This window comes from Bos grunniens, chromosome 17 (assembly GCF_055505025.1).
Source record: "Bos grunniens cultivar Pamir isolate PY7600 chromosome 17, Bosgru_T2T1.0, whole genome shotgun sequence".
NCBI lineage: Eukaryota > Metazoa > Chordata > Mammalia > Artiodactyla > Bovidae > Bos > Bos grunniens.
Genome location: NC_141181.1, coordinates 12283023 through 12298308, shown reverse-complemented (window position 1 = coordinate 12298308; position 15286 = coordinate 12283023). Strand labels below are relative to the sequence as shown.

General features: G+C 45.8%; 1 protein-coding gene across 1 annotated transcript; it reads left to right on the top strand.

Annotated features, from left to right (window-relative positions):
- The first annotated feature begins 475 nt into the window (after positions 1-475).
- Positions 476-14645, top strand: REELD1 (reeler domain containing 1). The gene is made up of 6 exons (XM_086346486.1): positions 476-812; positions 3459-3681; positions 6888-7051; positions 10551-10893; positions 12313-12376; positions 13205-14645. The coding sequence occupies exons 1-6, from the start codon at positions 605-607 to the stop codon at positions 13808-13810; spliced, it is 1608 nt and encodes a 535-aa protein (XP_086202612.1). The 5' UTR covers positions 476-604; the 3' UTR covers positions 13811-14645.
- Positions 14646-15286: the final 641 nt, after the last annotated feature.

Below are 15286 nucleotides of genomic sequence, written 5' to 3'. Positions count from 1 at the left end.
GCATTCTTACAAAAAAATTATAAGAAGAGAGTTTAAAAAAAAAGGGTTTAAAAATGAAGCACTTCCTCTAGTCTGGCACATACTTTTTTTCTTTTTTCTTGCAGTTTCCTTTTTTCACATTTAAACTTTAATTTAGTTGATTTTTTTTTTTTAGTTAACAAGTTGCTCTAACTATATTTATTGGTCATTTCCACATTGATTTTTTAAATGCTATTTTAAAGAGATATTCTTTTTTTTAAAGAATGAAGTATAATTGATTTACAGTGTTGTGTTAGTTTCGGGTATACAGCAGAATGATTCAGATATATGTATGTATTCTTATTCAGATTATTTTCCCTTATAGGTTATTACAAAAAGTTGAGTACAATTCCCTGTGTTATTGTAGTAGGCCCTTGTTGGTCATCTCTTTTCTATATAGTAATGTGGCACATCTTTTTTTGATCTTGAGCACTTGCAGTCTGGGAAGTGGGCACCAAAGGTGTCTCAGGGATAAAGGCAGTGTGGGATTCAGTCAGGTCAGGCACAGTCAGAGAGACATCACCTCCTTTTCCTAAATAGCATCTGGATTGAAGCTGCTGTTCCCCGGGACACGGGAGAGGGCAGGATGGGGGTGCCCGCCGCCCTCACAGGCTGGGCCTGTGCCGCCCTCTGCCTGGTGCCCGGCTCCTCCGCCTTTTCCCACGGGGCTGGCGCGGTGGCCTGTGCGGACATGCGACCCAAGCACATTCCAGCCCGGACTCAGAGCCCCGGGACCCACCACATCACCGTCCTCACCGGGAGCTCCTCCTACTCAGCGGGTGCCACGGTTTCAGGTAGGTGTGGGAGAGGCTTTGAGAGACCCCCGACTCCCACCGGGAGCCCCAAGGTCCTAGTGACAAATTCCAAGTTGTGTTTGTCCAAAGCAGGAGTTTCCTGGGCTATAGTTTGGTTTAATCCTAAGAAGAAATTATGTACCCAAGAAAACATGAAATATTTATGGTCTTTTTTTTAGTTTATTTTTTTACTGAAGTATGGTTGATTTACAATGTGATATTAATTTATGCTGTACAGTAAAGTGACTCAGTTCTATATGTATACACATTCTTTTTAATATTCTTTTCCATTATGGTTTATCTCAGGCTACTGAATACAGCTCCCTGTGCTACATGGCAGGACCTGGTCGTTTATCCATTCCGTGTGTACTAGCTTGCACCTGCTAACCCCAACTCCCAGCCCAGCCCTCCTCTACCCGCCCTCCCTTGGCAGCCACAAGTCTGATCTCTACGTCTGTGAGTCTGTTTGACCGTTTCTTTCGTTCCCTCTTTTAGATTCTGCATATAAGTGATATCATATGGTATTTGTCTTTCTCTTTCTGACTTACTGCTGGAGAAGGGGTAGGCTACCCACTCTGGTATTTTTGGGCTTCCCTGTAGCTCAGGTCGGAGAAGGCAATGGCACCCCACTCCAGTACTCTTGCCCGGAAAATCCCATGGATGGAGGAGCCTGGTGGGCCGCAGTCCATGGGGTTGCTAAGAGTTGGACAAGACTCAGCAACTTCACTTTCACTTTTCACTTTCATGCATTGGAGAAGGAAATGGCAACCCACTCCAGTGTTCTTGCCTGGAGAATCCCAGGGACGGGGGAGACTGGTGGGCTGCCGTCTATGGGGTCGCACAGAGTCGGACACGACTGAAGTGACTTAGCAGCAGCAGCAGCAGTAGCAGCAGCAGCAGTAGCTCAGGTGGTAAAGAATCTGCCTGCAATGTGGGAGACGTAGGTTCGATCCCTGGGTTGGGAAGATCCCCTAGAGAAGGGAAAGGCTACCCACTCCAGTATTCTGGCCTGGAGAGTTCCATGGACTGTATAGATCATGGGGTCAGAAAAAAGTGACATGACTGAGCAACTTTCACTTTCACTTATTCAGTATGATGGTCTCTAGTTGCAGCCATAAATCATGATATACTTGCATCATTAAAATCACATAACAAATCTTTTATTGATATTAATCTTTATAGTAGAAGAGGGTACAAACAGCCTTATAAAATTTTTTTTTCTTTATCGTAAGATATAAATATAGTTACCCTGAACAAACACCCCGTATCAAATATGTGTGAGAAACAGACTGTATACCTCCTTATTTAAAACTAAAGTTATTTGAGGGGTGAAAAGAGCATTTCCTGCTGTTTTAGTTCAGGTGCCTAGAAAAGCAGAGTGAGGACTTGTGTGCAGGTGGTTTATTTGGGAAATGACCCAAGAAGCACTGATGAAAAAGAGAGAATGGGTGAAAGGGAAGAAAGAGACACCAATACGGGGCGTGAAAGAGTGGGTTACTGCTGTGGGAAGTACACTGGGATCCAAGCCCATGATGGCCCTTTGAGAAACCACATGACACACGGTTCTGAATCGTCCCTCAGGAGGATGGAGGAAGGGTAGTCAGTGACTGAGGATCGTCCCCCAGGGGTCCCCTTCCCACCATCCCCCCCACCCCCCCCAACGCACACACACACACTTCAGAATCACTCCTGCTTACCTTGGGCCAAGCTCCCAAGGTGCCAGCTGGAAGAAAGCAGCAAAGAAAGTCACTGGTGTTGAAGATGGTAGCTCAGTGCAGCAGCACACCATCTATTTAGCCACAGGGAACTCAAGCACAGCACAGCTGCTGGCTCCACTCTCTTTTGACGGATGCTGCCTCTTTAGATGGGAATTAGAGGTGATAAATGGAAATAAAATGGATTCTCTCTCTATGGTTTTGTCCAATCACGTTGTTCTATTGGTTAGTGTGGGGATTAAAAAAAACACATAAAATATTATCAAGGTACTCCCTCAAAGAGTTGCATGGTTTACAGTCCTAGCACTTCTGAATGAGTGTCCTAGTTTTTCTGTTGTGCTATCAATACTGGTTATACTTACATGTTTTGAAATTTCTTAATAAGATAGGTATAAAGTAGTGTCTCATTTATAGTTGTTTTAACCATTGTGATTGAGCCTGTTTTATTTTCTGTCTCTGTTGGTGATTTTCAGTTTGGTCATCTCTTTTGTTAATTCACTATAACTCTCTGTATAGTTGCCTGTTGTATCTTGCAGATATCTTTCTCCGTTTATCCCTTGTGTTCTGATTTCTTCTATGCTAAGAATTTTAAGAAATCATTTTTTTCCCATTATGGCTACTGAGGTTTGCTTAGAGAGACACTCCTAACTCCAATATTAAAAGCAAAAACCAAAAAAAAAAAAAAAAAAACCAGTAAAAAGCCAAACCATTGTTTCTAGTTCTTTCGTGTTTCGTTTTTACATGTCTTTGTTCCAAACAGAATTTATTTGGGGTGTGAAATAGCCCTTCAACCTTTTTTCCCCCTAATAAATTGTTTACTTTCTGGGCACTGGACTGGTTCTAAGCTTTTTGTTTTGAAAAATACTCATATGAAGTTCCCTAGTGCTGCTCCTTCCAGGATGTTGGCCTTGATGGACGTTTTCTGTTGCAGTGGCCGTGAGGAGCAGTCGTGATTTCATGGGCTTCCTACTCCAGGCCCGAAGAGTGTCTGATCATCAGATAGCTGGCACTTTTGTCTCCATTCCTCCTCATTCCAAACTGATAACTTGCTTTGAAGAGGCTGACACAGTCACCCACGCGGACAAGTCCCGGAAGAGAAACCTGTCGTTCGAGTGGCGGGCCCCTGCCCAGCCCGTGGGGAACATCAGGTTCTTGTAAGAGAGTTAAGTTCTGGGTCTTGGTAACTGAACTTCCACTATGAAGGGAGGGGACTTCACACACTTCCTTGGTTCCTGCCTCCCCCCCGACCCTGCCCTGCACCTTATAATAAGGACAGGGTCACTGGGACTGCCCTTACTAGAGAGTCTATATAGGTGATGAGTTTTTTAAAAAATTGCCCCCAACTCCATTCTGTGTGATTATTCATGGTCTAGGAGTGTGTGATGTCCCTTGTCCCTGGGCATAGATGCACCTTGGCCAGTCTCTCCAGAAAATTCTCACTAGGGGACAAAAGAGCTGTAGGTGGCAAAGTCCAGAGAGAGCCCAGAGACAGAGGCAGGCAGACAGTGGACACTTGCCGGGCCCGGGAGAACTGCTGACAGCTCTGTGCCGCAGCTTCTTGTCCATCACGTGGGTGTGATCATGACAACGCCCGCCTCATGGGCTTGTGTAAAGTCGAAGAGCCAGTGTGTGCCACGTGCGTGAACCAGTTCCTGGCAACCATCAGCTTTATACAAACAGCATCATTCCTCAATGGCATTGTCCTTACTGGCATTGTCCTTCTTTTCAAACATTCACAGGTACCAAGAAAGTGAATTTGTTTGGTTTGGTTTGGTTTTTAGGGAAGGGTTTGTGTCTCCGTGGTAAGGAATCGCTGCCAATGCAGAAGACACAGGTTCGATCCTTGGGTTGGGTGGATTCCTTGGAGGAGGAAATGGCGACCCACTCCAGTATTCTTGCCAAGAAAATCCCATGGACAGAGGAGCCTGACGGGCTGCAGTCCTTGGGGTCACAGTCCATGGTCAGACACGGCAGAGCACACACCGGCGGTGGTGGTTGTCCTCCTTAGGTTCTTTCCCCCACACCCTCATGTGCAGAAGAGGAGGACGTGCCCAAGGGTGGGGGCATCCAGACCCCAGGCTTCCCCTGCAGGCTGTCCCCTCGGCACTAGGGAATGTGAGCGATGAGGTGTGTGGCCCCCACACATCATGGTCCCTTTTCCATCTCTTCCTGGTGCCCTAACACAGCAAGCAGGACAAGCAAGGAGGAAAACACCCATGCCCTGATGACTCTGACCGCCTGGAAAGGCCAGAACCCACCTGATTGTTGGTGTAACTGGCCCCTGCCAGGACTTTGGTTCCAGTTCAAGGTGGTATATGAAACCCTTGGGTCTGTACAATTACTTGTATTTCTCAAAGCTCTTCCATTTCTAGTTTTTAAATTTTCTTTTTTTGCTTTTCATGTATTACTTTATTTTTTTAATTAATTTTTATTGGAGTATAGTTGCTTTACAATGTTGTGTTATTTTCTGCTCTATAGGAAACTGAATCAGCTACATGTATCAGTCAGTTCAGTTCGGTTCAGTCGCTCAGTCGTGTCCGACTCTTTGCGACCCCATGAATCACAGCACGCCAGGCCTCCCTGTCCATCACCAACTCCCGGAGTTCACTCAGACTCATGTCCATCGAGTCGGTGATGCTATCCAGCCATCACATCCTCTGTTGTCCCCTTCTCCTCCTGCCCCCAATCCCTCCCAGCATCAGAGTCTTTTCCAATAAGTCAACTCTTTGCATGAGGTGGCCAAAGTACTGGAGTTTCAGCTTTACATATATACATATGTATATTTTGGATTTTTGTCTCTTTTGCAGATTTTCTTCCCATTTAGGTGACCACAGAGCATGGAGTAGAGTTCCCTGTGCTGTACAGTAGGTTCTCATTAGTTCTCTATTTTATACACAGTACCAATAGTGTATACATGTCAATCCCAATCTTCCTCTGTTTTTAGACTTACCATAGTAGCTTCTCTGTGCAGCAGTGGAAGTAGATCAGAAGCCATGATCTCCACTGACAGGAAAAGGAGCTGCATCACTTATCAGATGCATCTCTGGGTCCTCACATGCCGTCACCCCAGGATCCTTCCCCACCGTAACATCAACATGTTGATGACCCTTTTACCTGCCCACTCTCTGGGTGACTTCAGCTAAATTCATCACATTTTTATGATTGTCTTCTGAATACTTACAGTGAGAAAAATGGTACTTGCCCCAAATCCCTGCTTTGGTGAAATTTGGGGAAGGATGAATAAGATCAAGTCGGTACAGATGGTTTTTACTGAAGAGAGGCATTATGTATTCAAAATATTGTTTAGACTATGAATGATTTATCTCTCATTTTCAATAGCATTTACAACCCCAATAGGATTATACCATTGTACAACAGAATTTTATAAAATTTTCAGTGAACAGTGTAATTCAATTCACGACACACCAGTAATGGTGAATGAGCACAGCTGAAGATGAAACCTTTGGAGTGGACAGTTCTCAGTCAGTTCAGTTCAGTCACTCAGTCATGTCCTACCTCTTTGTGACCCCATGGACTGCACCACGCCAGGCTTCCCTGTCTATCACCAACTCCCAGAATTTGCTCAAACTCATGGCCGTTGAGTCAGTGATGCCATCCAACCATCTCATCATCCTCTGATGTCCCCTTCTCCTCCTGCCTTCGATCTTTCCCAGCATCAGGGTCTTTTCCAATGAGTCAGTTCTTTGCATCAGGTGGCCACAGTATTGGAGTTTCAGCTTCAGCATCATTCCTTCCAATGAATATTCAGGACTGATTTCCTTCAGGATGGACTGGTTGGATCTCCTTGCAGTCCAAGGGACTCTCAAGAGTCTTCTCCAACACCACAGTTCACAAGCATCAATTCTTCAGTGCTCAGCTTTCTTTATAGTGCAACTCTCACATCCATACATGACTACTGGAAAAACCACAGCTTTGACTAGATGGACCTTTGTGGGCAAAATAATGTCTCAGCTTTTTAATATGCTGTCTAGGTTTGTTATAGGTTTTCTTCCAGGGAGCAAGCATCTTTTAATTTCAGTTCTAGACCGAAATTCTAGAAGTTCTAGAAGGGCAGTTCTAGAAGACACTTTTTAGTCAAAATGATTCTTAATGATTATATTTATTCAGGAGAGTAATTGATTTGTACCTGTTGTCTCCTATTTTAATTATTTGCTGCTGTTGAGCTTTTGTTTCTAAAAAGAATGAAGTCGCCCAAGGGAGTAACACGATCATGTACTTCTTTAACTTTATCATGTACTTCTTTAACTTTTCGTTCGTTCTCTCCTTTTTATTAGGATGGCCCGAGGTATGACTTAAGGAAGACCAAATCCTCCCATCACTCTGCTTTCTTTTTCTACAGTTTGTCTGTAGTCCAGTCATATTTCGTTTACTGGGTGAAGATCGAATCATCTGTCGTGTATCAACAGACACACAGCAGAGCCCATTCCGACAGCCATGTGGAGCCTGGCTCGCCAATGCCAGCCTCTGGGCAAAGGCTGGATAACATGGAAGGAGCCATCCCAGGTACCACTTCCCGCCACACTCACCAGCCTGGTTGGCAGTGTTATTTTCACTGTGCCTTACTTTCACTTAAAAGTGACTCCTGCCAGTTTCCAGTTCCAGGGGCACAAGCTATAGACTGCTGTCTTGGGAGTGTCAACAGTTCCTGGGGACGTGATTGCACAGCTGTGGGTGGGGGCTGGGGGGATTGCTTGCAAGTTCAGAATTCACGGCAATGAACACACTCTGTCCCGCTCAACCTCACAGATGAAGCTGGGCCCTGGAGCGCGGCACTTGAGCTGCAAAATCAAAAAATAGCCACACGCCTCCTCCCACCACCCCCCTCCACCTAATCAATTTCCACAGTATTTTACCCATTTTTCCTGGACCTCTGAGACTAAATGGGGAGCACCAGAAATAATCCTTTCTTTTTCTTTTTAAAATAAAAGCTCATCCAATTTTGATTGTTACTTTCTGAGGTAGGTAGATGGCTCTTTGCAGCTTGGGTTGGAGAACAGAATCAGGCTGTTGTAATGGCAATGGATTTTTTTCCAGGCTCACCACGTGACTTTAGATTCGATTGGTCCATGAACTTCTGAAAAAACAAATAAAAATAGACAATGAAAAAAAACAAACACCTAAGCAGCTAGAGAATGTCTGACCTATCTGAAGATTCGTGGTGAAGTGGAACTTATTTTCATTATTTATTTCTATTTAAGTGCTCTGAACAGGTGCCTTCATAAAGGCATCCAATCACTTGTACAGAAGAGCCAAACTTTAAACCATTTGATCCCATCTTCCTATATTCTTTCTTTTATTCCAAGCTAACATGATAAGGCCAGCACATGATTTGAATCCCTGACTTTGCTAGTCCAGCAGATCCAGGATCAGAGCCAACCCAGGGCCACCCTCTGCCTATGACCAAAACCTTTGTCTTCTCCCCACTGCCCGGCACAGCTCCTCCAACCTCTCCGCCTAGATGCTCCTAAAAGCAGAGAAAAGCTCTCAGGATCTGAGAGGGTGGCCTTAAGAAGACCTGCAAACCAACATGGGTTTGAAGTCTCCTGTATCACGTTATCAATCATGCAAATGTTGCATTTGGATCCCAAGCATGGGTGGGGATCCCTGGTGGCTCAGATGGTCAAGAATCTGCCTGCAGTGCAGGAGACCTGGGTTCAATCCCTGGTGCAGGAAGACCCCCTGGAGAAGGGAATGGCTACCCACTCCAGTATTCTTACATGGAGAATTCCATGGACAGAGGAGCTTGACGGGTTACAGTCCTTGGGGTCGCAGAGAGTCAGACATGACCGAGTGTTTGAAGTTGAACAGGAGTGAAAATGAGGCTTCAGGAAGACGGGTCCTGTTGATTCTGCAGTCTCTCTGATGGGCGACCCTGCTGGGCACCTTGTCCCCCGGGGCTGGCAGACTCCAGTCTGAGCAGCTGCAGGGTCAACACTTGATCAAGTTGCTCATACTCCTTCCTCTGCTCCTGCCTGTCATCCAACCCATTCCTCTACACAAATCCCAGTGCTTCCCAGAGGAAAAACGTGTGTGTACACGCACATGCATTGGGAGAGGTGTCATTTAACAAATTGGAGTGAATTGCTTTAACTGTAAGAGGACTTCAGTAGGTAAATGGGAATGATGAGTTTTCCCATGGGAAAATAGCATATTGTATTTCTCAAACTTATTTTCCAACAGAGCTCTGGGACTCTTTAGGGTCCTATCTGACCCCACTGGGCATGACATACTTTTATGTCTCCATGTTTGCCTCCTGACATTTCCTTAGACGGAACTGCTCCTTCTGATGAACTGTTTACCTTCCAAGCGGCAGTTCCGATGTCTCCTTTGATCCTTTGTGAACCTCTGCCCCTTGCTTCTTGGTAGGCAAATGTAATTGCTTTCTTTAGCTCTGGTATTAAAGCTCTGACCACACTGTGATTTATAAGGTTGGGCAAGCAGGAGTCTGTCCTCCTAGGTTTTGAGTTCAGAAGCAACCGTTCACAACCTGCATCATCACTTCTGCATCCCCAGCACCCGGAACAAGGCCCAGCACGCAGTGGGTCTGCAGGAAGCATCTGAATGCATTCAGAGTTCAGGCAGGAGTTAAAAGGGTCATGATTTTTGCTAAATTCTGTGTGTCTGTGTACGCTTTCTTTATTTTTCACTTCAGTCTCCCTATTTTTGAGTAATAAAGGCGTAAGAACAAAGTGTCACAGTTTTTTGTTATCGTTGTTCAATGCAACCCAGTTAGAGCCCTGGCCACAGAAACTTCTGCCAGCACTCTCTTTGTGAACAGCATGGTCGCCCTGCTGACCACCGTGGTGAGCACTTAGCGCACTTTGCATCTGAACCAGGCCCTGTGCTCCACGCACCTACATCAGTGATTGCACGGTCCTGCTCTCAGCAGTTCTATGCCCCACAGACTATTATTGGTCTCATTTTGCAAAGAAGAAACTGACACTCTGGAGGCCTCCGCCTGGACAGGGTATTCAGGAATTGGCAGAGTAAAGAGCTGAAGCCAGACGATGACTCCAAACCTGTGGCTGGCTGTTTGCTGCCCTGTTTCCGATGCTCTGGGCCGTCATGTCCACTCATCACAGATGGGAGAGGAGACAGGGGAGGGCAGTGATCCCGCCTCTGTCCATAACAGGGATCAGAGTCCCTGTCATCACGGGGGAAACTTTTAGCATTAATCCCATGGCAAGAAAGACCTAGAGCTTCAAAAAGAAATCTGGTTTTTGTAGGATCCCACCCTTTTTCTTAGCAAGAAGCAGTTTGGGGCAGAAGTAAGAAAACAGAGTGGTCACCGTGGTTTCTATTTTCTCTGGTTGGTGACTGTTAAGAATGCACAAGCCCAGGGACTTCCCTGATGGTCTAGGGGCTGACTCCAGGCTCCCAGTACTGGGGGTCTGGGTTTGACCCCTCGTCGGGGAACTAGATCCCACATACCGCAACTAAGTGTTTGAATGCTGCAACTAAGACCCGAAGCAGTTAAATAAATAAATCTTTTTTTTTTTTTAAAAGGATGCACAAGCCCAGAAGGGCTAGGAGCTTACTCTTTAAGAAAAAAAACAAACAAACAAGAAAAGCTGGGTGCTTAGTCAGGGATTTCTATTGCTGCTTAGTCAGGGGTTTCTATTACTGAGCAGATGATCATTTTGTGAGTGCTAAGTCGCTTCAGTTGTGTCCAACTCTTTGTTACCCTGGACTGTAGCCCGCCAGGCTCCTCTGTCCATGGGATTCTCCAGGCAAGAACACTGGAGTGGATCGCCATGTCTTTCTCCAGGAGACCTTCTTGACCTGGGGATCGAAGCCCCATCTCTTACGTCTCCTGCATTGGCAGGCAGGTTCTTTACCACTAAGGCTATCTGGGATGCTCCAGACAATCTTTAATTGGTGCTTCTGAGTGGTTCACACTTGACGGTCTGTCCTCAGGCACCTCAAAGACTCGGGCATTCAGCCCATGGTCCTAGCTGTGTGCTAATCAACACAAGGATGATTTCTCCCTCTTTCTTTGCAGTGTCTCTGGGCCTCCACTTGGCTCCCAGTCTCCCCATCACCCTTCAGCAGCGCACAGATGTCTCTGCTACAGCCGTAACTGGAGCTGGAGAAGAGGACAGTTTAGATCCTGTTCCCATCAGTGTTGGGGTGACAGAGTTCCTCGGGGCTGCAGAGACTCCATTCCAAGCATCTTCACACACAGCTGCTGTAGTCAGCGATGGCCATCACCCCAGCAGGGACAGCAGCCCAACCCTGGAACCATCCCTGGAACCATCCCTGGGTGTCCGGGGTCTGGAGAGGCTTGTGGCCCTCAGGGGCTTCTCCGCAGAGAGCTTCGCTTCCGGCTTCAGCACCTGCCACAGGTGATTGATCAGGGGGTAGGCCATTCGGGACAGGTGGTGGGGTGAAACCAAACACAAGGGTGCCAAGGAAATGTAACCTTCCTGCTATCAGACAGAAAAAGATCTCAACCGTATTTACTCTTAAGTGCATGAGAAGCACTCATTGCAGAAGGGCTGGGTAGGTAGATTATCTTGGGAAACTGCTGTTTTGGCTGAGGTCTCTGAGATGCTGCTATAAATAAAATATAAATGTAGGTTACATATTTAGATAAGTAAAATTATAAGTATATACTATATAAGGTATATAAATCAATACAAGGATTCAGTGGGTCTTTGCTGCCATCCTCACTCGCCTCCCTCTCCATTCCCTCTGCAGCCCCGGACTGCAAACTCCAGTATTTCCAAGAAATATAATGTTATCAGTATACACAACAGTGATAGGAAGCATAGCCTTTTGATTATCATACTAAGGGAATTAAGTCAGACAGAGGAAGACAAATATCATATGATATTGCTTATATGTGGAATCTAAAAAAACTAATATAAACAAACTTATTTACAAAACAGAAACAAATTCACAGACTTAGAAAATGAATTTATGGTTACCAGGGGTGAGGGGTGAGGAGAGGGACAGATTGGGATTTGGGGATTGACATGTACACACTGCTGTATTTAAAATAGATAACCAACAAGGACCTGTTGTATAGCACAGGGAATTCTACTCAATATTTTGTAATAATCTAAATGGGGAAAGAATTTGAAAAGGAATAGATAGGTGTATAACTGAATCACTTTGTTGCATACCTGAAGCTAACACAACATTGTTGATAGACTCTGTGTGCTGTGCTGTGGTTAATTGCTCAGTCATGTCTAACTCTTTGGGACCCCATGGACTGTAGCTTGCCAGGCTCCTGGGGATTCTCCAGGCAAGAATACTGGAGTGGATTGCCATGCCCTCTTCTGGGGGATCTTCCCAACCCAGAGATAGAACCCAGGTGTCCCACATTGCAGGTGGATTCTTTACGGTCTGAGTCAACAGGAATACTGGACCGAGTAGCCTATCCCTTCTCCAGGGGATCTTCCCGACCCAGGAATTGAACCGGAGTCTCCTGTATTGCAGGCGGATTCTTTACCAGCTGAGCTACCAGGGAAGCCTGTTAATGGACTCTACTCCAATACAAAATAAAAGTTAAAATAAACAAGTAAAGAAATTTCTAAAGGAAAAAACAAACAATAAAACATGGAGGCAAAGTAGGTAGGCAGGGAGAGAGATAAAATAAGATTAGTCATGAAGTGATAATTTTTGAACCTGGGTGGTACATATCTGGGGGTTCATTACATTATTCTACATTTTTATTCTGAAGATTTTTATAATAAAAGGTAAGGAAAAAACCCAAATACTCAGTGACTCCTTCTCGGCTTTTTTTCTCTTCCTTTTAGGACTCAGAATGATCCAAGCTTTGATTCACTGGAAACTTGTCTGCCCTCGGATAGGGATGAACAGGTAACAGCCACGCTGTACACAGGCAGTGGGTATGATATTTTTGATTCCAGAGTGGGAAGTTCCACACTAGGTGATCATAGCTATTAGACTAGTAACCAAAATCGGTGAGAAGGAGGCCAGGGTGTGATGTATACACAGCATTTTTTTCTCAATCAATACCAGCCTTTCCATTATCCACAGTGTCTCTGAAGTTATTGGCAATTACAGAAACTGGTGGTTTTCCCAATTACAGATCACTGGTGGTGATATGTTTTCCCACTTAGCTTTGGTTAATAATTCCTCTCTCCTCTTCCCCCACCATCTCCTTTATAACATTGGCCTCAAAATACCATGTATGGTCCCAGAGGTTAGATCAATGGGCAGTATAAAATATACATGGTCAATGATTTACTGTTTCTTTGAAGTCTTAAAAGGAACACAAAATAAAACATGGTATAATATCCTTACTCAAATTTATAGGAGCCTATAGCAAGCTTCAGTGGTCCTTTTTGCGAGGGTCTTAGCATCAAAAGACACACTCAGAGCTTTCAGCCGTTGGAGATGACGGTCACCTATATCGTCCTGGACCCTCTAATAGGACCTTGTGTTTATGGGACCTCCATGCTGTCTTGGGGGGGTTTCCATTAGTCTCCTTGTCCCCATCAATAACAAGTGCATATTTATCTGCTTGGATGTTTTCCTCTGAGCTCTTTTAAGAGCAGGCATGAGGCTGGGTTTTCAGCTGCTGCCTGGGGTTCTTTAAGGAAGTTGGGGTAGTTGCAAAGTTCAACAGCTGCTTGGAGGGAAGACTAGCTTCTTTGATTTTTCTTTTTCCCTTTGCTTTTCTAGGACAAGATGAAGGCCTCTAATAGGACAGTGATGAGGCCTCCTTTGTACACTGTCCATCTCCCCCATCCTCACCTCTGGTCCTCCAGGGCACTCACTGGACATGGGGCCGGGGCAGCCCAGCCAACTCCTGCCCTCCACACCTCTGCCACCTCCAGGCCCACCACTGCTGATGGCCAGTTAGAGGCATCAAGACCCTCTGCCAGCTTCCTGCCTCGATCAAAGCACAAGGAGCGCGGAGTGGAGGAGGGCAATGGAGCGGCTGGGGTGGGGGACCCCAGGAAGACCAACCTAAGACCTGAGCTCGGGCAGGACGGAGCCAGGGCCCCGTGGGGGATCCAGCTCAGGACCCTGCAGCTGGGTATCCTGCTCTGCCTCTTGGCCGTGCTGGGCATGGCCGTGGTTGTTGGCTTTCGTTACCTGCACGCCCAGTCTTGCCGAAGGCAGATGGAGGTGTCCTTTTGTGAGCCTGCCGGGGATGCGGTTGCCACGGTTGACGGTGGTGAGACCGTGCACGTCCGGAGAATTGGAGACAACAGTTTTGTTTTGGTCGAAGGGGAATGCAACTGGGTTGCTCCCTCTGTGGGCAGCAAGAAAACAGTCCTCTGAGAAAATCGTGGTCCCAGGCCTCTCTGGGTTCCCCCTGCATCCTGTAGAGAGTCTCAGCCAGAACAGACCTACTGAGAATAGTTGATGCGAACAGCGATTCACTGTGCACCCACCCCCCACCCCTGTCAGGGAGCAGTTAGTAGAGGAAGCAGCACAAGGACCGTTCTATCATCAGAGGGAATTCTTCCCCAGCTTTGTTGTCTTAACATCTGTAATTTAGCTGCCTTTTTTTTTCTTCTCGCAATTAGACGTTCTGTTTGAAGACTTAAACCCAACACAATGAATATTGTATAACCTGCTCATTAACTAGACTCCCGTGGCCGCCGAGCTTCCTCCGTTGCCTTAAGGAACCTGCAGAAATAGAACTTCTGTCCCTCCTCAGCGTTATCAGCCTCATCCCTCTAACTCTTTGAAAAAAATAGCAACGGCGGAGTTGTGTCTCCTTCAGCCCTCCCTTTGCCTCGCCAAGCCACCCCCCAGAGAAGTCTTGTTTTTCCAAACCAGAGTTCAAAGTTGGCTCTGATGTGGTCGACTGGGTGAGTGCAAAGGTATTTTGCCTTCCAGGAAACTCAGACATGTGGCAAATCTGCCATGGAAATTGGTCAAAGGCAAGGAAGATTTTAGAGAGTTTGATTGGCACATCTGTGGAGAAATGTACATGCAGCACGAGGCCTTAAACCCGAGAGAGGGGTAAGCAAACCTCCTTTTCAGGTGTAAATGGATCTGAGATCTCCCATCCATTTACACTTGATGAGAGACTAAGTAGCCCACCAACTAGCAGACTTCTTGCCTTTGCCAAAGGTCAGGCTGAAAAATAAATGATAATACCAGCACAGTTTTAAGAGCCTTTATCTGTTTAAGAAAGCATGATGGATGGAGACCATTGTGACTTTATGAAGATCACTTTGATTTAGCAAGAGTTCCATAGATACCAAATGGGTTCGAATAAAACTCTTGAATATGGTCACCTAATATAACACATGAGAATTAGCTGCCTTTTCAGAGGTAAACCTACTACAGAGTCAAGGTCCATTTTAATGTGGAAACAAAAGCACTATAAATTTGGAAATGATATTTCCTGATTGAGTAGCTAAATTGTGTAGGTTGTGCCAAGAACTGTACATATATCCTCACACTGAGCTCCTAAAAGAACTTCATGAGGAATAAGTTCAGTAATTTGCCAAAGAGAAAGAGACATTCGTGACATTGCAACTCAATAACAACAACAAAAAAAATCAGGTGTGTAGGAAAGGGCTACTTCTGTTTCCAGCCTGTTAGCTCGCTGGGCATCAGCTCCAAGACTCCGTCCTCCCAGATTCTAGCGTAGACACATCTGTCCCTTGGCTTCAGGCAAGTACCTCAACGGGCACACAGAGACCTCGGAGCGTGTGCGTGTGCTAAGTTGCTCCATCCTGTCTGACTCTTTGCGACCCCATGGACTGTAGCTGGCCAGGCTCCTCTGTCCATGGGATTCTC